The following is a 25,629-nucleotide window of genomic DNA, read 5'->3' on the forward strand; positions in this document are numbered from 1 at the left end:
CAGCCCTGCCGATACATTTAAATTGTTAAAGATACACCCCCCAAAATTTATCAAAATTTTTTTTTGCCCCTTTCCCACCCCCCAATAACAATTACATTAACTATTTGCCCTTCGCCCCCCCAAAACACTTACCTTTTAAATGACCTTCCCCCCACTGACTGCACAAAGTTTAAAGTTCACCCCTTCCCACCATCCCCTACACCCATTATGTTTATTTGACCCCGTTTCTCACCCCCGTATTGATAATCCTACCTCCTCCCCACTCCCTACCAGTGAGACACCAGCTTTCCCCAAATGGGGAATTGAAGGCAAGGGAGTGCTGGCTGTGGCACTGAGGATCGCAGCAGGCCTGGAAGATTAAAGGTAAGTTTATTTAAATTTATTCATTCTGTTCATTTAAACATCAGTTCCCGTTGCCCAGCAACCGGAAGGGGGGGGGGGGGGTGGCGGGGTGCCACAGAGCCGCGTTGCCACCAGGAGGATTGGGCTGGGCCCTCCTGTGTCGGGCCTCTGGCAGAACAATCTTCTACCTCTTGACCCCTCCCCCCAACCTCACCACAGAGCCCGATGTCGTAGGCTTGGTAAAATCCAGCCCGGTGTGTCTGGATTGCATGTCAGAACGAGACAGCTAGGTGGTGTAGCCAGTAATTGCCTGACCTTTTCTATATGTTAAAAAGCAAGAAAGCTTAGAGTCATAGTCATAGAGAGATACAGCACTGAAACAGGCCTTTCAGCCCACCGAGTCTGTGCCAACCATCCACCACCCATTTATACTAATCCTACAGTAATCCCATATTCCCTACCACCTACCTCCACTAGGGACAATTTAAAATGGCCAATTTACCTATCAACCTGCAAGTCTTTGGCTGTGGGAGGAAACCAGAACACCCGGCGGAAACACACACGGTCGCAGGGAGAACTTACAAACTCCGCACAGGCAGTACCTAGAATCGAACCCGGGTCGCTGGAGTTGTGAGGCTGCGGTGCTCTCCACTGCGCCACTGTTCCGCCCCTTACTTACAATAAATTTCTGAAATGTTGGAGTCTCTGCATTTGTCTCTCTCATTTTTATTTCTTTCCTTGATTTGATACTGACAGAGAAATGGAACCCACCCCAGGCCATGATAACGTTTACCTTCTCATTATCCAAAATGATCAAACAGCTTTTCAACACCATTGCACTTCAATTGGAATGGGACAAAATGCCAAATTGCAAGGTCTGTCTGTCTGCAGAATCGTCTAACAACACATCCAGTGGCCAAAGTGATGATCATAAATCTTTATTACATTAGTGATCATAAATATTGGACTACAAGTGGTTATTAAAGGAGTGAGCCCCAAAGTATTTGGTACACAAATTTTAAAAAATTCATTCAAGGGATGTGGGCATCGCTGGCCAGGCCAGCATTTATTGACCATTCCTAATTGCCCTTGAGAAGGTGGTGGTGAGCTGCCTGCTTCAACCGCTGCAGTCCATGTGGTGTAGGTACACCCGCAGTGCTGTTAGGAAGGGAGTTCCAGGATTTTGACCCAGTGACAGTGAAGGAACGGCGATATAGTTCCTTGTCAGGATAGTGTGTGACTTGGAGGGGAACTTGCAGGTGGTGGTGTTCCCAACCATTTGCTGCCCTTGTCCTTGTAAGTGGTAGAGGTCGCGGGTTTGGAAGGTGCTAAGGAGCCTTGGTGCGTTGCTGCAGTGCATCTTGTAGATGGTACACACTGCTGCCACTGTGCATTGGTGATGAAGGGAGTGAATGTTTGTGAATGGGGTGCCAATCAAGCGGGCTGCTTTGTCCTGGATGGTGTCGAGCTTCTTGAGTGTTGTTGGAGCTGCACCCATCCAGGCAAGTGGAGAGTATTCCATCACACTCCTGACTTGTGCCTTGTAGATGGTGCACAGGCTTTGGGGAGTCAGGAGGTGAGTTACTCGCCGCAGGATTCCTAGCCTCTGACCTGCTCTTGTAGCCACAGTATTTATATGGCTACTCCAGTTCAGTTTCTGGTCAATGGTAACCCCCAGGATGTTGATAGTGGGGGAATTCAGCGATGGTAATGCCATTGAATGTCAAGGGGAGATGGTTAGATTCTCTCTTGTTGGAGATGGTCATTGCCTGGCACTTGTGTGGCGCAAATGTTACTCGTCATTTATCAGCCCAAGCCTGAATATTGTCCAGGTCTTGCTGCATTTCTGCACCCACTGTTTGAGTATCTGAGGAGTCGCGAATGATGCTGAGTGTTGTGCAATCATCAGAGAACATCCCCACTTCTGACGTTATGATTGAAGGAAGGTCATTGATGAAGCAGCTGAAGATGGTTGGGCCTAGGACACTACCCTGAGGAACTCCTGCAGTGATGTCCTGGAGTGGAGATGATCGACCTCCAACAACCACAACCATCTTCCTTTGTGCTAGGTATGACTCCAACCAGCAGAGAGTTTTTCCCTGATTCCCATCGACTCCAGTTTTGCTAGGGCTCCTTGATGCCATACTCGGTCAAATGCTGCCTTGATGTCAAGGGCAGTCACTCTCACCTCACCTCTTGAATACAGCTCTTTTGTCCATGTTTGAACCAAGGCTGTAATGAGGTCAGGAGCTGAGTGGTCCTGGCGGAACCCAAACTGAGCGTCACTGAGCAGGTTATTGCTAAGCAAGTGCCACTTGATGGCACTGTCGACGACACCTTCCATCACTTTACTGATGATTGAGAGTAGACTGTCTACCACTGTGCTAAATGGGATAGATTTCAAACAGATCTCGCAATGCAAAACTGGGCATCCATGAGGCGCTAAGGGCAATCAGATTGCACTCAACCATAATCTGTAACCTCATGGCCCGGCATATCTCCCACTCTACCATTACCATCAAGCCAGGAGACCAACCCTGGTTCAATGAAGAGTGCAGGAGGGCATGCCAGGAGCAGCACCAGGCATACCTCAAAATGAGATGTCAATCTGGTGAATTGTCCTGGTTGGACTTGTCCTGCTTTTTGGGCACAGGATATATCTGGGCAATTTTCCACATTGCCGGGTAGATGCCAGTGTTGTAGCTGTACTGGAACAGCTTGGCTAGGGGTGCAGCAAGTTCTGGAGCACAGGGCTTCAGTACTATTGCCAGAATTTTGTCAGGGCTCATAGCCTTTGCAGTGTCCAGTGCCTTCAGTCGTTTCTTGATATCACGCGGAATGAATCGAATTGGCTGAAGACTGGCATCAGTGATGCTGGGGACTTCAGGAGGAGGCCGAGATGGATCATCAACTCGGCACTTCTGCAAATGCTTCAGCCTTATCTTTTGCACTGATGTGTTGGGCTCCCCCGTCATTGAGGATGGGGATATTCGTGGAGCCACCTCCTCCAATTAGTTGTTTAATTGTCCACCACCATTCACGATTGGATGTGGCAGGACTGCAGAGCTTAAATCTGATCCGTTGGTTGTGGGATTGCTTGGCTCTGTCTATCGCATGTTGCTTACGCTGTTTGGCATGCAAGTAATCCTGGCTTGTAGCTTCACCGGGTTGACATCTTATGTTGAGGTATGCCTGGTGCTGCTCCTGGCATGCCCTCCTGCACACTTCATTGAACCAGGGTTGGATTCCCGGCTTGACGGTAATGGTAGATTGGGAGATATGCTGGGCCATGAGGTTACAGATTGTGGTTGAGTGCAATCTGATGGCCCACAGCACCTCATGGATGCCCAGTTTTGCATTGCTGGATCTGTTTGAAATCTATCCCATTTAGCATAGCGGTAGTGCCATACAACACAATGGAGGGTATTCTTAATGTGAAGGCAGGACTTTGTCTCCACAAGGACTGTGCAGTGGTCACTCAGAGTCGTAGAGTTATACAGCACAGAAACAGGCCCATTCGGCCCATCTTGTCCATACTGGCCTATCTATTCTAATCCCATTTTCCAGCATTTGGCCCGTAACCTTACATGCTATGGCGTTTCAAGTGCTCATTTTGATACTCCTTAAGTGTTGTGAGGGTTCCTGCCTCTACCATCCCTTCAGGCAGTGTGTTTCCGATTCCAACTATCCTTTCGTTGAAAATTTTTTTCCTCAAATCCCCTGCACTTACCATAAGTCTATGCCCCCTGGTTAGTGACCCCTCTGCTAAGGGAAAATGTTTCCTCCTATATACCCTATCTATGCCCCTCATAATTTTGTATACCTCAATCATGTCCCCCCTCAGCCTTCCCTGTTCTAAGGAAAACAACCCTAGCCTTTTCAGTCTCTCTTCATAGCTGAAATGCTCCAACCCAGGCAACATCCTGGTGAATCTCCTCTGCACCCTCTCCAGTGCAATCACTTTCTTCCTATAGTGTGACGACCAGAACTGTACACAGTACTCCAGCTGTGGCCTAACTAGTGTTTCATACAGCTCCTACCAATACTGTCATGGACAGATGCATCTGCGGCAGGCAGTTTGGTGAGGTCGAGGTCAAGTACGTTTTTCCCTCTTGTTGGTTTCCTCACCATCTGCTGCAGACCCAGTCTAGCAGCTATGTCCTTTAGTCGTGGTGCTACCAAGCCACTCTTGGTGATGGATATTAAAGTACCCCGCTCAGAGTACATTCTGCACCCTTGTCATCCTCAGTGCTTCCTCCAAGTGGTGTACAACATGGAGGAGTACTGATTCATCAGCTGAGGGAGGGTGGTAGGTGGTAATCAGCAGGAGGTTTCCTTGCCCATGTTTGACCTGATGCCATGAGACTTCATAGGGTCAGGAGTCGATGTTGAGGACTCCCAGGGCGACTCCCTCCTGACTGTATACCACTGTGCCACCACTTCTGCTGGGTCTGTCGTGCTGGTGGGACAGGACATACCCGGTGATGGCAGTGTCTGGGACAGCTCTCCCAACTTTGGCACAAGCCCCCAGATGTTAGTAAGGAGGACTTTGCAGGGTTGACAGGGCTGGGTTTGCCGTTGTCGTTTCCGGTGCCTAGGTCGATGCCGGGTGGTCCGTCCGGTTTCATTCCTTTTTATTGACTTTGTAACGGTTTGATACAACTGAGTGGCTTGCTCGGCCATTTCAGAGTGCATGTAAGAGTTAATCACATTGCTGTGGGTCTGGAGTCACATGTAAGCCAGACCAGGTAAGGACAGCAGATTTCTTTCCCTAAAGGACATTGAACCAGATGGGTTTTACAACAACTGACAATGGTTTCATGGCCATCATTGGACTAGATTTAATTCCAGATTTAATAATTGAATTCAAATTCCACCTTCTACGTAGTGGGATTCGAACCCATGTCCCCAGAGCAATACCCTGTGTTCCCCTTGCCACCAGTTTGCTGGATCTCTTTTACTGTGACTAAGTTACATTGACAAACTATTATTAACTATAAGTAAACCTCACAAGGGGAAATAAATACAAGTGACTGTGCTGCTGTGTCCATTTGTTTAGATATTTTATTGGTTAAGTAAACCTTGTGTGAAAATACAGAATTTATGGAAACAAAGAACTTTGATAAATCTTAGTTAACAAAAGGCTGTTTTATGAATAAATACGTAGGTATATTGATAAAATATTCACATGATCCCACCAATGGTTTTCTTCAATCATGTCCAACTTTTTAATACATAAAAAAGTACAACACTGGTCCTTGTTAAGCATAATCTGTTTTTTCTAACAGTCACTATAGGTTGATGCAACAATAACATTTAGAAAGATGCTGGTTTAAACATGTACTAGCTTTGCAGAAATAACCTTTGTATAGTACAATTACAATGCAATCCCTGTTATATGCAATGAGTTGGGATGGACAAAAAAAAACACAACCAGACTTGCGCATAACAGGAATAATTGATGCGAAGTCAGAAATAAACTGAACTTGTTAAAGATATGTATAGATTAGATATGTATAGATTAACTTTACTATAAATGACAGAATAAAAACGGACTTTACAAGCTACCATACAGGTATTAATGGCAGTGTTAGGTCATGACAACTTGAGATGTTAAAATAAACTTGAAGACAATACTCTACATTTGGAATGTTATAAGGCTTTTTCCCCTATGGCATAGGCCTAACACATTCATTATTAGCATATACTGAACACCAGAGTGAAATCATCCTGAAGGCACTGCTTTACATTCCTCCAACGTACTGCTCCTGCAGAATATGTTTTGACCTTTTAAATAGAAATATACTTTGGACCCTGCTAAAAGTACTTTAATCCAAACTAAACATGTAGGCTAAGCTCACTTGGCTCTCTTAAGGGACTGTAACATTCATAAACTAAGCACTAGTTAACAGGGAATACTAGAAACAGCATTCAGAAATTGTTGAAAATGCACTTTTGTATATCAGACAAGTATATCTGTTGTTAGTGGTATTCTAATATTTGCACATTATTTAAGTATATGGCTTCTGCTAAAACTGGCTTAACTACGGCAGTTGTAAAAAATTGATCCTTGTTCCTAACTAGTTACTTATGGAGCATCAGCAAGTGTGGATTGTTTCTTTAAAGCAATGTATGTATTTGCCAGATAATTAAATATACATATATATAATACATGCAATGAAAAGTTTTCAAAGCACTTTGTCATCAAATTAGAAGCACATTTAGTCCAACATTGTGTCTGGCACCCTTATAGTCAGAGATCCACATGTGGTGAAGAATGGCCATTCAGGATACTGATCCTGGTCGCTACAATATATGGCTTCATTTGGTTCTGCTCATGGTTAATTGAATATGGAGTTAATAATAATCTGAAGCAGGATGAGGAAGAAAATAACCACATAGTCTCTGTGTTGCAATAGGGAATGATTTGCATTAGACTGGCTTGCTGCTGTTCGACTCCGTAGAGCTGTCAAACTTCTAAAATAAAGAACGCACATTTTAGGCCAACAAATGCAAACTACCAGGTTTCATAAACATTGAATATTTCTGTCACAGCATATCTATTAACAAACAGATCCACTTTATTTAAATTTTGGTTACATGTCCATACAGTCTCATTAATCCAAGACCTCTCCAAACAAATCTTACGATAAATGTGTTCCTATCTTTGCATCTCTTCTATCCTAGACTTCAAACGTGCATCACATTAATCAGCCATGTTGGTGGTGCAATTGGGGAGGTACTGAACAATTTGACACTTTTCCACTGAGGAAGGGGGCAGGAGAAATAGGAAAGAGGTGGAAAGAAAGGACAGGGAAGAACAGTGAGGAGGAAAGAGGGAGATGAGGATGATAGCAACTTGCATTTAAATTGCACTGTAAAAGCAGAAAACATTCCCAATTTTGTAAAAATTCATTCATGGGATGTAGGCGTTGCTGGCTAAGCCAGCATTTGATGCCCATCCCGAATTGCCCTTGAGAAGGTGGTGGTGAGCTGCCTTCTTGTACAGCTGCAGTCCTTGGGTTGCAGGCCATAGAGTTATACAGCACAGAAATAGCCCATTGGGCCCATCGTGTCTGTGCCGGCCATCAAGCACCTATCTATTCTAATCCCATTTTCCAGCACTTGGCCCATAGCCTTGTAGCTATGGCATTTCAAGTGCTCATCTAAATACTTCTTAAACGTTGTGAGGGTTCCTGCCTTTACCACCCCTTCAGGCAGTGCATTCCAGTACATCCACAGTGCTGTTAGGGAGGGAGTTCCAAGATTTTAACCCAGCGACAGTGAAAGAATGGAGGTATGGTTCCAAGTCAGGATGGTGTGTAGCTTGGAGAGGAACTTGCAGGTGGTGGTGTTCCTATGCATCTGCCCTTGTCCTTCTAGGTGGTAGAGGTGGCGGGTTTATGAGAAGACATCAAAGAAGCCTTGCTGAGTTGCTGCAGTGCATCTTGTAGATGGGTACACACTGCTGCCACTGTGCGTCAATGGTGGAGAGAGTGAATGCTTGTGTATGGGCTGCTAACCAAGCGGGCTGCTTTGTCCTGGATGGTGTTGAGCTTCTTGAGTATTGTTGGAGCTGCACCCATCCAGGAAAGTGGGATCAGGAAGTGAGTTACCTGCCTCAGAATTCCCAGCCATGACCTGCTCTTGTAGTCACAGTTAAGTTCCAGTTAAGTTCCAGTTAAGTTTCTGGTTAGTGGTAGCCCCCAGGATGTAGATGGAGGGGGACTCAGAACTGGTAATGCCATTGAATGTCACGGGGAGATGGTTAGATTCTCTCGTTGGAGATGGTCATTGCCCGGACTTGTGTGGCACGAATGTTTCTTTCCACTTATCAGCCCAAGCCTGGATGTTGTCCAGGTCTTGCTGCACGTGGACATGGGCTGCTTCAGTATCTGAGGAGTTGTGAATGGTGCTGAATATTGTGCAATCATCCGCGAACATCCCCACTTCTGACCTTATTATGGAAGGAAGGTCATTGATGAAGCAGCTGAAGATGGTTGGGCCTAGGACACTACCCTGAGGAACTCCTGTAGTGGTGTCCTGGAGCTGAGATGATTGACCTCCAACAACCACAATCATCTTCCTTTGTGCTAGGTATGACTCCAAGCTGTGGAGAGCTTTATTCCGATTTCCAAAAGCAGTTAAATGACAAAGGACCAAAAAACAAGCTATGTTGGGAAAGTTGGGAATAACTGGTCATGCAGTATTAGCACAGCAATGTTTTACTTGGATTCTCTTCAACAGCTTTTTCAATTTACAAGAACAGACAGTGGTTCTGACAGAAAATTAGCTTTATTATTTAACGTGACATGATTTATAAATCATGTAAATTTGAAAGCACACCTTTATCCGCTAACAATGACGCTTTCATACCTCTGGCTTTTCTTCATGTTACAGGATAACATGAGCTGAAATCTCAATAACTTGCTGTCCCACGTAACTTACAAGTCTCAGGAGACACCAGCAAAAGGTTAAAGGCTTGCCTTAACCAAAGCTAATTTCAAAATAGCCTAACGTACAGATAGTAACGTAATTGCTCATCGATTTTAAGAGTGAAACAGACATGGTGGCAGGAAGCATTGAAGTGGAATTACAGTAGCGTCAAAACAGGGAATATGAGGAATATTGATTCCCTGCTCTATTTTTCAGTTATAAATAAATCTCCTAAACTGATTTTACCAGAACGGAGAGAGACAGTGGGTTAGTCTCTGTCATTGGGTCCCCCTAGATGCCATCAATCGTTCAATGTGATTGACTTATCAAAGATATGTTTTTGTCGGTCAGGGAGTGGCTCTGCTGTCCTCTAGTGGTCAGCAGAGTGCAGCTCAAACTCACCCAATGCAGAGCAACAAATCTTGGGTGTGAACCTGAGGGGTAACTCGGGTGTGAAACAACTGTGCGAGCAAAAGCCAATAGGGGATTTATTAGCCCATGTCATATCATACTATTTTACCAAATATGAATACAAGCAGTCCTCACAGGGCTGGATAGGGTAGACACAGAGATTATTTCTGCTGGTCGGGGAATCGTAAACACAGGGACACAATCTCAGGATAAAGGTCCGATCATTTAGGACTGAGATGAGGAGAAAGTTCTTCACTCAAAGGGTTGTGAATCTTTGGAATTCTCTACCCCAGAGGGTTGTGGATGCTCCATTGTTGAATACATTTAAGGCTGAGATAGACAGATATTTGGTCTCTCAAGGAATCAAAGGATATGGCGAGTGGGCAGGAAAGTGGAGCTGAAGATCAGCCATGATCGTGTTGAATGGCAGAGAAGGCTCGATGGGCTATATGGTCTATTCCTGCTCCTATTTCTTGTGATCTCACGATATATCACCCATGAGAGGAAAGGATATGAAATCAATTTTAAAAACATTCAAAGTGGAGTAAAATTAGTGTCAGAGTTATTAGGAGGCCATTCAGCCCAGCGAGTCTATGCTGGCTCGCCGTGGAGCAATTCAGTCAGTCCCATTCCCCTGCTCTATCCCCATAGCCTTGCAAGTTTATTTCCCTCAAGTGCCCATCCAATTTCTTTTTGAAATCCTTGGCCGTCTCTGCTTTCACCACTATTGTAGGCAGCAAGTTCCAGGTCATTATCACTTGTTGCGTTCTTCCTCACATCCCCCCTGTATCTTTGCCCAAAACCATAAGTATGTGGCTGATCTGGGGTGAGCTAGCTGATGAACTGCATAGCAGTGCGTTATTACAACAGGCCCAGTGGCCTGAGGCTTGGGGTGGAGGTAAGTGAACAGATAGGACCCACACTTCTGATTACTATCTTCTGTTGTAGAGTGAGGGAGAAAGCAACTGAGTGAGCATCTGTCTCTTTCCAACATAAAAAATACTGTTGCTCGAGCAGGATTCAGGAGGTTTGTTCATGCCTACAAAATCATTTCCCAATATCAGTTACCATTCACAAATTTGGAAGCAGGTTGTATAATGTAAGAACCTGTTGTATGTAAGGACGCAAGAGGGCACTGGCAAGCAAGAACTTGGTTTAAAGTGTGTCTACTTCAACGCCAGGAGCATCCAGAATAAGGTGGGTGAGCTTGCAGCATGGGTTGGTACCTGGGATCTCGATGTTGTGGCCATTTCGGAGACATGGGTAGAGCAGGGACAGGAATGGATGTTGCAGGTTCCGCGATTTAGATGTTTCAGTAAGAACAGAGAAGATGGTAAAAGAGGGGGGGGTGTGGCATTGTTAACCAAGGAGAGTATTACGGCGGCAGAAAGGACGTTTGAGGACTCATCTACTGAGGTAGTATGGGCCGAGGTTAGAAACAGGAGAGGTGAGGTCACCCTGTTGGGAGTCTTTTATAGACCTCCAAATAGTTCCAGAGATGTAGAGGAAAGGATAACGAAGATGATTCTCGACAGGAGTGAGAGTAACAGGGTAGTTGTTATGGGGGACTTTAACTTTCCAAATATTGACAGGAAATACTATAGTTCGAGTACTTTAGATGGGTCAGTTTATGTCCAGTGTGTGTAGGAGGGTTTTCTGACACAGTATGTAGACAGGCCAACCAGGGGCGATGCCACATTGGATTTGGTACTGGGTAATGAACCCGGCCAGGTGTTAGATTTAGATGTAGGTGAGCACTTTGGTGATAGTGATCACAATTCGGTTAGGTTTACCTTAGCGATGGGCAGGGACAGGTATATACCGCAGGGCAAGAATTATAGCTGGGGTAAAGGAAATTATGATGCGATTAGGCAAGATTTAGGATGCGTAGGATGGGGAAGGAAACTGCAGGGGATGGGCACAATCGAAATGTGGAGCTTATTCAGGGAGCAGCTACTGCGTGTCCTTGATAAGTATGTACTTGTCAGGCAGGGAGGAGGTTGTCGAGCGAGGGAGCCATGGTTTACTAAAGAAGTTGAAGCGCTTGTCAAGAGGAAGGCGGCGGCTTATGTTAGGATGAGACGTGAAGGCTCAGTTAGGGCGCTTGAGAGTTACAAGCTAGCCAGGAAGGATCTAAAGGGAGAGTTAAGAAGAGCGAGGAGAGGACACGAGAAGTCATTGGTGGATAGGATCAAGGAAAACCCTAAGGCTTTCTATAGGTATATCAGGAATAAAAGAATGACTAGAGTTAGATTCGGGCCAATCAAGGATAGTAGTGGGAAGTTGTGTGTGGAATCAGAGGAGATAGGGGAAGCGTTAAATGAATATTTTTCGTCAGTATTTACAGTAGAGAAAGAAAATGTTGTCGAGGAGAATACTGAGATACAGACTACTAGGCTAGATGGGATTGAGGTTCACAAGGAGGAGGTGTTAGCAATTTTGGAAAGTGTGAAAATAGATAAGTCCCCTGGGCCAGATGGGATTTATCCTAGGATTCTCTGGGAAGCCAGGGAGGAGATTGCAGAGCCTTTGACCTTGATCTTTATGTCGTCATTGTCGACAGGAATAGTGCCGGAAGACTGGAGGATAGTAAATGTTGTCCCCTTGTTCAAGAAGGGGAGTAGAGACAGCCCTGGTAATTATAGACCTGTGAGCCTTACTTCGGTTGTGGGTAAAATGTTGGAAAAGGTTATAAGAGAGAGGATTTATAATCATCTTGAAAAGAATAAGTTCATTAGAGATAGTCAGCACGGTTTTGTGAAGGGTAGGTCGTGCCTCACAAACCTTATTGAGTTTTTTGAGAAGGTGACCAAACAGGTGGATGAGGGTAAAGCAGCGGATGTGGTGTATATGGATTTCAGTAAGGCGTTTGATAAGGTTCCCCACGGTAGGCTATTGCAGAAAATACGGAAGTATGGGATTGAAGGTGATTTAGTGCTTTGGATCAGAAATTGGCTAGCTGAAAGAAGACAGAGGGTGGTGGTTGATGGCAAATGTTCATCCTGGAGTTTAGTTACTAGTGGTGTACCGCAAGGATCTGTTTTGGGGCCACTGCTGTTTGTCATTTTTATAAATGACCTGGATGAGGGTGTAGAAGGGTGGGTTAGTAAATTTGCGGATGACACTAAGGTCGGTGGAGTTGTGGATAGTGCCGAAGGATGTTGTAGGTTACAGAGGGACATAGATAGGCTGCAGAGCTGGGCTGAGAGATGGCAAATGGAGTTTAATGCGGAAAAGTGTGAGGTGATTCACTTTGGAAGGAGTAACAGGAATGCAGAGTACTGGGCTAATGGGAAGATTCTTGGTAGTGTAGATGAGCAGAGAGATCTTGGTGTCCAGGTACATAAATCCCTGAAAGTTGCTACCCAGGTTAATAGGGCTGTTAAGAAGGCATATGGTGTGTTAGCTTTTATTAGTAGGGAGATCGAGTTTCGGAGCCACGAGGTCATGCTGCAGCTGTACAAAACTCTGGTGCGGCCACACCTGGAGTATTGCGTGCAGTTCTGGTCACCGCATTATAGGAAGGATGTGGAAGCTTTGGAAAGGGTGCAGAGGAGATTTACTAGGATGTTGCCTGGTATGGAGGGAAGGTCTTACGAGGAAAGGCTGAGGGACTTGAGGTTGTTTTCGTTGGAGAGAAGGAGGAGGAGAGGTGACTTAATAGAGACATATAAGATAATCAGAGGGTTAGATAGGGCGGACAGTGAGAGTCTTTTTCCTCGGATGATGATGGCAAACACGAGGGGACATAGCTTTAAGTTGAGGGGTGATAGATATAGGACAGATGTCAGAGGTAGTTTCTTTACTCAGAGAGTAGTAGGGGCGTGGAACGCCCTGCCTGCAACAGTAGTAGACTCGCCAACTTTAAGGGCATTTAAGTGGTCATTGGATAGACATATGGATGAAAATGGAATAGTGTAGGTCAGATGGTTTCACAGGTCGGCGCAACATCGAGGGCCGAAGGGCCTATACTGCGCTGTAATGTTCTATGTTCTAAAGATATCTGTATAATTCTCACTTGCATAAATTCTCTCGTGGGAGGTGAATAAAATTTTGGGGCTACTCAATTCTGTCTGAAAATAATTTTTCAGACAGCACTCTTAGGACATGACATCTTTGTGAAACGATAAATCAATATAACCGCATCTATTGCACAATATTGCTGTAATGTGAATGATCATTTTTTCAGATCAGACAGTCCAAAGCTGCATTGGCACAAAAAGGCAGAGATCATTTTTAAGTCACATTTTTCTACATCTCTGTCACTGCTACATCTGTTCAGTTTTAATAATAAAGCTCCAAAATTTTCTGTTTAATCTTGATTCTTAATAATAGGAATCCCCCCAAATGAACAGTAAGTGAATCACCTACCCGACCGTCTTGGTGAGATCAAGAACTGAGCCTTTGGAGGAAACCTGTATTCTAATATAAATGTAATACCCATTTCATACCTGTTGATCTCCTCCTGTGCATGTTTTATTGAATCTATGGCACTCAGAAGTTCACTCATATCACTTGCTTTCTTCCTCAATCTTGTGTTGTGCTTTGCTGTCTTTTGTTCTGCAAGAAACATATGGAATCTTACAACAGCATAACCACTACTAAGCGAAACTGAGGCAGCTGCAGTGCTAAAAAAGTCAAAGCACCGATCTCAAACGATACCTGCAAATACAAAACATCTTTAAATTTGGCAACAAACTAGCCTTTACATAGCACCTTTAATGGAGTAGAACATTGCATGGTGCTTCACAGGAGGGTAGTCAGATAAAAATTGATGCCAAGTTAAAGAATATTAGAAGGGGTAGCTAAAACCTTTGTCAAAGAGATAGGTTTTAAAGGATCAGAGATGGATAGAGAACAGAGGGGTTTAGGGAGGGAATTTCAGAGCTTAGGGTCCAGGCAGCTAAAGGCACAGCTGCCAATGGTGAAGCAAAGGAATTGGAAGATGCACGAGGCCAGACTGGGAGGAAAGCAGAATCCTCGGAGGGCTGCAAGGTTACAGAGATAGGGATGGACGAGGTCATGGAGAGATTGTAAAGTGAGTTAGCAGAGACTAAGGAAGTCCGTTTTAAAACACCAGCACAAGCTCTGGCAGCTCATGGGTACCAACGCCCCTTCCCGATCCTTCTTCCCCTTCACTTCCCTCTGACCCCATCCCCTCTCCTAATTTCACCCCTTGCCGTGTATTCACAATACTCTCTGACTTTCCCATCTCTGACACTGAATGATATGTACTTAACAAAGGACTCAGTTTTATCCCCTTATGCCTTCACCTCAATGAATTTCGCGCTTGGCATGACATTGAGCTCTTCTTCTGTCGTCTTCACCGCCGGGCTCACTTCTTTGACCAGGATTCCTCCCCCTGACCAGGGGACCCTTTCACCCATCTCCAGTATTCTAATCCCACCTGGACCCCTCCCTCTGGCCTGTTACCCACTCTTGATCTTTTCATTGAGAAATGTTGCCGTGACATCGACCGTCTCAATTTCTCCGCTCCCCTCACTCACTCTAACCTGTCTCCATCTGAACTTGCTGCACTCCGTTCTCTCAGGTCTAACCCCGACATTGTGATCAAACTTGCTGACAAGGGTGGTGCTGTGGTTGTCTGGCATACCGACCTCTACCTTGCAGAAGCTGAGCGCCAACTCTCTGACACTTCTTCCCACCACCCCGAGACCATGACCCACCACTGAACATCAAGCCACTGTCTCCAAGACTGTCAGTGACCTCATCTCTTCCGGAGATCTTCCCTCTACAGCTTTCAACCTCATAGTTCTGCAATCTCAGAAAGCCCGTATCTACCTCCTTCCCAAAATCCAAAAACAGGACTGTCCCGGCAGACCCAATGTTTCAGCCTGTTCCTGCCCCACTGAACTTATTTCTTCCTATCTTGATTCTATCTTTTCTCCCCGATCCAGTCTCTTCCCACCGACATCCATGAATCTTCTGATGCCCTACAACATTTCAACAGTTTCCAGGCCCTAACCACCTCCTCTTCACCCCCATCCCCCATTAGGAGGGTCTGAGGGTTCTCCGCTTCTTCCTTGAACAAAGGCCAAACCGGTCCCCATCCACCACCACCCTCCTCCGCCTGGCTGAACCTGTTCTCACATTGAACAACTTCTCCTTCAACTCCACTCACTGCCTTCAAGTAAAAGGTGTTGCTATGAGTGCCTGCATGGGTCCTGGTTATACCTGTCTTTTTGTGGGATATGTTGAACATTCCTTGTTCCAGTCCTACTCAGGCCCCCACCCTCACCTATTTTTCTGGTACATTGATGATTGTATCGGTGTCGCTTCCAGCTCTCCCCCCGAACTGGAAAACTTAATTCACATTGCTTCCAATTTCCACCCTTCTCTCCATTTACATGGTCCATCTCCGACAATTCCCTTCCCTGACTTCTCTGTCCCCATCTCGGGGGATAGGCACAGTGGCAGCAGTGTGTACCATCTACAAGATGCATTGCAGTAACGCACCAAGGCTCCTGAGACAGCACCTTCCAAACCTGCGACCTCTACCAAGTAGAAGGAAAAGGGCAGCAGATGCATGGGAACATCACCACCTGCAAGTTCCCGTCCAAGTCACACACCATCCTGACTTGGAACTATATCGCCGTTCCTTCACTGTCGCTGGGTCAAAATCCTGGAACTCCCTTCCTAACAGCACTGTGGGTGTACCTACCCCATATGGACTGCAGTGGGTCAAGAAGGCAGCTCACCACCACCTTCTCTAGGGCAATTAGTGATGGGCAATAAATGCTGGCCTAGCCAGCGACGCCCACATCCCATGAATGAATAAAAAACAAACTAATATTCATTATAAGCTCACTGACTCCCAAGGCTACCTTGACTACACATCTTCTCACACCCTGCCGCCTGTATGGACTGCATCCCATTCTCTCAGTTTCTCCGTCGCCGCGCATCTGTTCTGATGATGCAACCTTACACAACAGCATTTCTGATATGTCTTCATTTTTCCTCAACTGAGGAATCCCCCCAGTGAGGTTGATAGGGCCCTCAACCATGTCCGAGCTATTTCCACCCTCACCCCTTCCCCTCCCTCCCAGAACCGTGACAGTGTTCCCCTTGTCCTCACTTTCCACCCCACCAGCCTCCACATCCAAGTGATCATCCTCCGCCATCTCCAGTGTGATGCCACCACCAAACACATCTTCCCTTCCCCTCTCCTGTCAGCATTCTGAAGGGATGTTTCCCTCCACGACACCTTGGCCGACACCTCGTCCCCTTCCCAGGGTACCTTTCCATGCAATCGCAGTAGATGTAATACCTGCCCATTTACCTCCTCTCCATCCAAAGCCTCAAGCACTCCTTCCAGGTGAAGCAGCGATTTACTTGTACTTTCTTCAATTTAGTATATTGTATTCGCTGCTCACAATGCAGTCAGCTCGACATTGGGGAAACCAAACGCAGATTGGGCGACCGCTTTGCAGAACATCTCCGCTCAGTCCGTAAGCATGACCCTGAGCTTCCTGTCGCTTGCATTTAAATACTCTCCCCTGCTCTCACACCCACATCTCTGTCCTGGGATTGCTGCCGTGTTCCAGTAAACATCAACGCAAGCTCGAGGAGCAGCACCTGATCTTTCCATTAGTCTACAGCCTGCCGGACTCAACCTTGAGTTCAACAATTTCAGAGCATGACTGTCCTTTTTTTATATTTTTCTGTTTTAAAAATTTTTTTTAACCATGTGCCTGTTTATTCAGGTGGACAGAGCTGATCATTATTCTGCCATTAACACTCTCTCTGGACTAATGCTTCATTTTTCACAAGCATTAACACGCTCTTTGCCTTTGTCCTGTCACAGCTTTGTTATTTAATTTCTCAAGCCCTCTGCCCTATCACACATCTTCCCCTTTGTTCTCTTCCCCACCAAAGCACTTGCTTAAAACCTAATTCCTTTCTATCTTTTGCCAGTTCTGATGAAAGGTCACAGACCTGAAACGTAAACTTTACTTCTCTCTCCACAGATGCTGCCGGACCTGCTGAGTATTTTCAGCACTTTCTGTTTTAATTTCATAAGTCCTCAGGAAATGGCTTTTCAGAGATCTCTCCCTCAGAAGGTCCTTTACTGGTTCTGGTCACCACTAACTTTTCCTAAAGGTAGCATCACTCTTGGTAATTACCCTCCCTCAAACAGAACAATCTCCCGTATGAGTGGAGTCTAAATGTCTTTTGGGATTGCAATTCAAATTCCAGCCCTCACACTGGGAACCATACTCATTTATGGCACAGAGGAGACCATTCGGCCCATCAAGTCCATGCCGGCTCTCCATGGAGCTATCCAGTCAGTGATATTCCCCGCTCGATCCCCGTAGCCCTGCAAGTTTGAAGTCGTTGTTTGTCTCCGCTTCCACCACCCTTGTGGGCAGTGAGTTCCAGGTCATTACCACTCACTGCATAAAAAAGTTCTTCCTCCTATTCCCCCGGCATCTCTTGCCCAAAACCTTAATCTGTTTTCTAGACCTTGCGTCATTAGTGCGAACAGTTTTTTCTTGTCTAACTTATCAAGTCTGTCATTTTGTACACCTCTATTAAATCTCCCCTCAATCTCCTTTGTTCTAAGGAGAACAAACCCAGGTTTTCCAACCTAACCTTGTAACTAAAATTCCAGCATTTTCTGCCCTTATGAGGAAAGGCATGTCTAGCTGCTTGTTGTCATCCAATTAAGGGTGCTGAGGAGCAGAATGGTGGCAGGTTGGCAGTGCATGCAATGGCCCACAGATTTGTGCCTGAATTTTCTGATTGTGTGCTCTTGTTTGTGTCTCTATAGAGTTGAGTGGGTGGTGTTGCATGGTGTGGTTGTGAGAGGAAAGCCTGAAAATCATTAAAATAAGGCAAAAATAAGCTAACAGTTCTGCATAGCATGCAAGAGCTTAACTCTGTCTAATATATGATGAGTGGGTGGCGATGAACAAGAGGGAAGTTTGGAGGAAGAAAGACAAAAAGGAGCAAACTTACTTTCACTCTCTGATGAGTCCTGTTGATCTAGTTCTGGACTGGAGCAGCCACTTTCAGGACTTTGCTGCCCACTGTGCTTACTCCGAGTACGTTTTGGTGCAGCGACCTACAACAATCAAACGGAACACAAAATAGATTATAAATACAATAAAAAGCAAAATACTGCGGATGCTGGAAATCTGAAATAAAAACAGAAAGTGCTGGAAATACTCAGCATGGTCTGGCAGCATCTGTGGAGAGAGAAGCAGAGTTATGGGCTGGATTTTAACAAGCCTTCAATGTCGTGATCTGTGGCGGGGGGGCCTGAAGTTGGCTCTGGATGAGGCCCACCATGGACCTCAACGCCGGCAGGACCCGGCCCGGTCCTCCCGGTGGCGACGAGACTCAGTGGTGGCCCCCACAACTCCCCTGCTGCTGCTGGGCGATGGGACCCCAATTTAATATGCAAATCAATAAAATTAATACATTTAAATACACGTACCATCAATCTTCAGGGCTCGCAGCGATCTTTGACACAGCGGTCGACACTCCCACGCTTTCAGATCCCTGTCTGGGGAAAAGCGGCACCACACTGGTGGGGAGGGGGAAGGAGGTAAGATTTTCAGTGTGGGGGTGGGGGGGGGAACGATGATAATACGGGTAATGGGTATAGGGAATGGTGAACCATAAACTTTGTGCAATTTGGGGGGGGGGGGGGGGGGAGGGGTGCGGGGAGAAGGTCAGATGTAAATGTTAGGTGTTTTGTGGGGGTAAAGTGCAAATAGTCATTGTAATTGTTATTGGCGGGGTGGGGAAGGGACATAAGCAATTTATTATTTAATATTGGGGATCTGTTTAAAAAATTTAAACATGTCGGCAAGGCCGGCTGCCCTTTTTAAATGGCGCCAGCACTTGCACACAGGCAGCTGATGCCATTGCTGGGGACAGACATTGTAAACAGTCTAGATGATAGCATAAAACTACTAGGAGATACTGACAGACTAGGTGAGTGGGCAAAACTGTGGCAGATGGATTTCAATGTGGGCAAGTGTGAGGTTATCCATTTTGGACCAAAAAAGGATAGAGCAGGGTACTTTCTAAATGGGAAAAGGTTAAGTACAGTGGATGTCCAAAAGAGACTTGGGAGTTCAGGTGCATAGATCTTTAAAATGCCACAAGCAAGTGCAGAAAATAATCAAAACGGTTAATGGAATGCTGGCCTTTATATCTAGAGGATTGGAGTATAAAGACACAGAAGTTATGCTGCAGCTGTACAAAACCCTGGTTAGACCCCACTTGGAGTACTGTGAGAAGTTCTGGGCACCACACCTTAGGAAGGATATATTGGCCTTGGAGGGAGTGCAATGTAGGTTTACAAGAATGATACCTGGACTACAGGGGTTGTTACGAGGAAAGATTACACAAATTAGCCCTGCTCTCGCTAGAATTTAGAAGGTTAAGGGGTGATCTGATCGAAGTCTTCAAGATATTAACAGGAAAAGACAGGCTAGATAAAGATAAACTATTTCCACTGGATGGAGATTCTAAAACTAGGGGGCATAGTCTAAAAATTAGAACCAGACCGTTCAGGAGAGATGTTTGGAAGCACTTCTTCAACAAAGGGTGGTAGAGGTTTGGAACTCTCTCCCAAAAACAGCAGTTGAAGCCAGAACAGTTCTTAAGTTTAAATCTGAGATAGAGAGATTTTTGTTAAGCAAAGATATTAAGGGATATGGGCCAAAGGCAGGTATATGGAGTTAGGCCGCGGATCAGCCATGATCTCTTTGAATGGCGGGACAGGCTCGAGGGGCTGAAAGGCCTACTCCTGTTCCTATCTTCCTATGATTGGGGGGGGGGGTGCCCGGCTATTTAAATGTGCCACCACACTTAAGATCGCGGCAGCTGTTTGGCATGCGGCCCGCATGGGCGGCCCACCATTTTTTGAGCTCGCCGCCGAGATTAGAAACATTACCTCTGTTTCTCTCGCCACAGCTGTTGGCAGACTTGAGTATTTCCAGCACTTTATCTTTTTACTACATTATAAATATTCCCATACTTTATAAGAAATAACTCCTTCTTATAATGTGCCCAAAAGTAGGATTTTTTTTGCCAAAAATGGACCCACTAATGGTGTAAAATCAGCAAACATTGATTTGTATAGAATGTGATTTCAGTACACAGGAGAAGGAACTTTGTTGCTATCTGATGTGTATAACTCAATAGCTGTGCATCAATCAGAATACCATAGTTAATAAATGTCAAGAGTGACAAAATAGCAGAAGGGAAGGTGCTTGCTGACAGACACTTCTTGGACAAATGTTTTTTGCAGTGAGTGCTTATGCTAGGAAATTGAATTTTATTCAACTCTTGCATCCTGGTTCAGCAACAAGGTTACATACAGGATAAATGCCACTCCTTTCTATCCCAATGTAGGTGTTATCCTGAAGACTGCAATTCCATCAGCCACACCTATCACCTTGTCGATATTTTGAAAGATCGATGAGGTTAAGATAATGGTTAGGCCACAACTAGAGTAGTGTGTCCAGTTCTGGTCACCACACTTTAGAAAGGATGTGAGAGTCCTTGAGAGGGTGCAGAAGAGATTTGCCAAAATGGTTCCAGGGATGAGGAATTTTAGTTACGAGGATCGGTTGGAGAAGCTGGGATTGTTCTCCTTGGAGCAAAGGAGATTGAGGGGAGATTTGATAGAGGTGTACAAGATTATGACAGGTTTAGATAAGGTTGACAAAGAAAAGCTGTTCCTATTAGCTGATCATACAAGAACTAGAGGGACACAGATTTAAGGTTTTGGGCAAGAGATGCAGGGGGAGATGTGAGGAAGAACTTTTTTTTACGCAGCAAGCAGTGATGACCTGGAACCCGCTGTCTAAGAGGGCGGTGGAAGCAGAGATGATCAATGATTTCAAAAGGATTGGTATTTGAGGGAAATAAACTTGTAGGGCTCCAAGGACACAGCAAGGGAATGGGACTGATTCGATTACAGGGAGCCAGCATGGACTCTATAGGCTGAATGGCCTCCTTCTATGTGTGATGACTCTATGATAAAAGGCAGCAAGTGTATGGCAACACCAACACCTCCAAGCTACATACAATATCCCAACTTGGAACTATATTGCCGCTGTTTCTTCATCGTCTTAAGAATAGAAAAGCAGAACTTTTTAAAAAGGTGTGCAATGTGTAAGTGTCGAGGTTCAAAGAGACTTGGGTGTGCTTGTACAAGGAACGCTGAAAGTTAACATACAGGTACAACAAGCAATTAGGAAGGCAAATGGAACGTTGGTCTTTATTGCAAGGGGATTGGAGTACAGGAACAGGAAGTATTGCTACAATTGTACAGGGTTTTGGTGAGACCACATCTAGAATACTGTGTGCAGTTTTGGTCTCCACATTTAAGAAAGGATATACTTGCATTGTAGGCAGTACAGCGAAGGTTCACTAGATTGGTCCCTGCGATGAGGGGGTTGTCTTATTATGAGAGACTAAGTAAATGGGGCCTGTATTCTCTGGAGTTTAGCAGAATGAGAGGTGATCTCATGGAAACATGCAAGATTCTAAAGGGGCCGGATAGGGTAGATACTGAGAGATTATTTCCACTGGTCGAAGAATCTAAAACACGGGGACACAATCTCAGGATAAGGGGATGACCATTTAGGACTGAGATGAGGAGAAATTACTTCACTTAAAGGGTTGTGAATCTTTGGAATTCTCTACACCAAAGGGTTGTGGATGCTCCATCATTGAATACATTTAAGGCTGGGATCGACAGATTTTTGGTCTCTCAGGGGATCCAAGGGTATGGCGAGCAGGCGGGAAAGTGGAGCTGAATCCTAAGTTGAGCCATGATGATTTTAAAGGCGGAGCAGGCTCAATGCGCCGTATGGTCTACTCCTGCTCCTATTTCTTGTGTTCCTGTGTCACATATGAGCATATGAATTAGGAGGAGGAGTAGGCCACTCGGCCCCTCGAGCCTGCTCCGCCTTTCAACAAGATTATTGCTGATCTGATCGTAACCTCAACTCCACATTCCCAGCTATCCCCAATAACCTTTCTCCCCCTTGCTTATCAAGAATCTATCTACCTCTGCTTTAAAAATATTCAAAGACTCTGCTTCCACTGCCTTTTGAGGAAGAGAATTCCAAAGACAAAATCACTGGGTTAAAATCATGGAACTCCTTCCCCAACAACACTGTGGGAGCACCTTCACCTCCATCACATGGACTGCAGTGATACAATGTGAGAGCTCACCACCACTTTCTCAAGGACAGTAAGGGATGGGCAATAAATGCTGGCCTCATCAGTGTTGCTCACATCCCATGAATGAATTGGAATTCAAAAACACTGGAAGGCAGTAATCTTTTGAAAAAAAGATCTAATTTGACTCCATATCATAATCACAAGTATTAGATATATGAAAGAATGTTTCAATATCAAATTAAAGATCAAGTACCGCAATATTTCCAGCATATCAACACGTCACTTTCATTTAAAGTGAAACATACAGTTTCTTACTCACATTTTTGTACAACTGCTATTCTTGGCATTGGTCACACTACTGAGTGAACATGACACGCTTCCCCAAAGAGAGGAAGATAACTGCAGAGCATAATGTTCAGGGCTGCTATTTCGGATTGCTTTGCAGCTGGGTGTGGAATGGTGCTGGCAGGGGTTGCTGCCCACCATCTTTGGTCAATGAATGGGAGGACAGAGAGAGAGGGTAGAGGGTGGATTGAAATTATTTATAAATACATTGCCATGCTTAAATGACATTCTTTGAGAAGGAAAAAAATGTTTCAAAGCTCTTGTGAAGTTGTTGCATGAAACCGGAATAATTTATGGGTGGACCGAATTCAGCAAGAAAAAAATCCCCAGCAGTTAGAATAACAATGAGGCTCAATAGTTTTGTTCATTCCCAAGTAGAGAGGTTTTCACTTGAAAAAATAAAGGCATCATAGAATTTCACTGATGACCAACTGGATGGGTTGGGGAGTGAAAAAATGGGAGGGAGGAGGAAAAAAAGTAGAGTTTGAGGTATTGATGGGCACCAGTAACTATAAATTTGGCATTACACAATCTTAAAACCTACCTGACGCTTGTAATTGTCTTTCCTTCCCCCTTGGTTACTGAGACTAATTATACTGGCAGAACGTACCATTGGAGTTCGGTGCCAAACTTGTGACTGGATGACACCTTCCTTTTCATACTGAACGAGGTCATTCAGTGGGTCCCAGGGCCTGGTGCTGCATGCAATAAAATACATTACATAATTAGTTATCAGGTAAAATAGTTAGGATCTTAGGATGCAGTACGATCCATTTACCAGAAGCTGAACTGGACCAGCCATTTTTTTTGTATTCGTTCGTGGGATATGGGCGTCACTGACAAGGCCAGCATTTATTGCCCATCCATAATTGCCGTTGAGAAGGTGGTGATGAGCTGCCTGCTTGAACTGCTGCAGTCCATGTGAGGTAGGTACACTCACAGTGCTGTTAGGAAGGGAGTTCCAGGATTGTGTCCCAGCGACAGTGAAGGAACGGCAATATAGTTCCAAGTCAGGATGGTGTGTGGCTTTGAGAGGGACGTGCAGGTGGTGGTGTTCCCATGCAACTGCTGCCCTTGTCCTTCTAGGTGGTAGAGGTCGCGGGTTTGGAAGGATCTGTCGAAAGAGCCTTGGTCCTTTGCTGCAGTGCATCTTGTAGATGGTACACACTGCTGCCACTGTGCGTCAGTGGCGAAGGGAGTGAATGTTTGTCGATGAGGTGTCAATCAAGTGGGCATATAAATACTCTGGCTACAAGAGCAGGTCAGAGGTGATGAAATCTGAAGCGAGTAACTCACCTCCTGACTCCCCAAAGCCTGTTCACCATCTACAAGGCACAAGTCAGGAGCGTGATGGAATACTCTCCACTTGCCTGGATGGGTGCAGCTCCAACAACACTCAAAAAGCTTGGCACCAAAAGCAAGCACCCAGCCTGATTGGCACCCCATCCAACACCTTAAACAGCACCTTCCAAACTCGCGACCTCGACCAGCTAGAAGAACAAGAGCAGCAGACACAAGGGAACACCACCATCTGCAAGATCCCCTCCAAGCCACACAACACCTTGACTTGGAAATTTAGCACTGTTCCTTCACTACTACTGGGTCAAAAACCTGGAACTCCCTCCCTAACAGCACTGTGGGTGTATCTACACCAGACGGACTGCAGCAGTTCAAGAAGGTAACTCACCACCACCTTCTTAAGGGCAATTAGAAATGGACAATAAATGTTGGCCTTGTCAGAGATACTCACATCCCAAGAACATATAGAAAAAATATCCCCTGCAATGACTGTTGTTACAACGATGTGATGTGCTCCACATTTACAATACCAAAACTAAGACAAGAGGAGGGACAAAAATGAAACAAAATACACTGACAGAAATTTACATTTAAATGGCACCTTATCAAATCTCTCAGAAACATCCAAAAGTGCTTTGTACACAAGAATTTTCTTTCAAGTGTATTGCTGTTGTATAGGCAAATGCAACAGCCATTTTATATTCAGCAAAGCTATAGAAACAGCAGTGAGGCAAGTGACTTGTTATTCTGTTTTTGGTGTTGAATGTTTGTCCGAACTTAGTAAGAACTCCCTGCTCTTCAAATAATACAGAACTAGTGGATCTTTACAAGGCCACTTGCCAATGTGCCAACCAGAAGACCACAATCTGGGCTACCAACTCACGACTGGGTCTTTCAAAGAGCTGGCACAGATGTGATGGGCTGAATGGCCTCCTCCTGAGCTGAACGATTCTATCAACTACACTCAGTTGATGAAAGACTGATTGCCAACGAAAGAAGGGAAACTGAAGGAAAGGTTATGCAATGAAATCTTTCCTCTGCAGATATTACAATAAAGACACTGGAATTTAGCCTGCAAAGAAACTCATGAACAACTTTGTGCTGTGTTTTAGCAAAGACCTGTTTCAGCACATTGATACTTATTAGTGTAGAATGGAAATGCATATTGTTCTGCACTCCGTATTCAATGACATAAGGACGTCAAGAGTAAAAAAATTTTTGGAAGGCTTACTCTGCGTATTTGTATTGCCACTCTCCTGTCACTAGATCTTGTTCAAATAAGTGAGGGAACCATTCTTCTCCCTTGGCTTTTCGCTGTTTGGCAGCTTTACGTTGAGCTTCCTCCAGGGTGAACTTTTCAGAAGTGGCTTCATTCTGGTCCTTGTTATGTATTGCACGGGTTACATGCTGCCATAGTCTAAGGAGATATTCACACAGAGGAAGACAAATAAAATGAATGAAAATTAAACTTTTCTTTCAATAATTGATATTTTATTAACCTACAATGAATGGAATTATATAAAATGCAGTTGCATTCTGAATGAACTCTTAGCAGACCAGGATCATCAATTAAATTGAGGAGGATGCAGAGAGGCTTCAGGGTGATTTGGACAAGTTGAGTGA

At 45.0% G+C, this 25,629-nt stretch overlaps 1 protein-coding gene across 7 annotated transcripts in view; it reads right to left on the bottom strand.

Annotated features, from left to right (window-relative positions):
• Window positions 1-5,388: 5,388 nt before the first annotated feature.
• Window positions 5,389-25,629, bottom strand: part of osbpl8 (oxysterol binding protein-like 8) — a 435,666-nt gene continuing 415,425 nt past the window's right edge. For 6 of the 7 annotated variants that reach the window (XM_068050088.1, XM_068050083.1, XM_068050086.1 and 3 more), the window contains 5 exons: window positions 25,238-25,423; window positions 23,252-23,405; window positions 18,169-18,274; window positions 13,641-13,749; window positions 5,389-6,819 (listed from right to left, as the gene is read on the bottom strand). In XM_068050088.1, coding sequence (XP_067906189.1) covers window positions 6,684-6,819; window positions 13,641-13,749; window positions 18,169-18,274; window positions 23,252-23,405; window positions 25,238-25,423 — 691 coding nt within the window. In that variant the 3' untranslated portion in view covers window positions 5,389-6,683. The remainder of the gene's footprint in view (window positions 6,820-13,640; window positions 13,750-18,168; window positions 18,275-23,251; window positions 23,406-25,237; window positions 25,424-25,629) is intronic. The other variant, XM_068050085.1, reaches the window with a different exon arrangement.

This window comes from Heterodontus francisci, chromosome 18 (assembly GCF_036365525.1).
Source record: "Heterodontus francisci isolate sHetFra1 chromosome 18, sHetFra1.hap1, whole genome shotgun sequence".
NCBI classification, from domain to species: Eukaryota; Metazoa; Chordata; class Chondrichthyes; order Heterodontiformes; family Heterodontidae; genus Heterodontus; species Heterodontus francisci.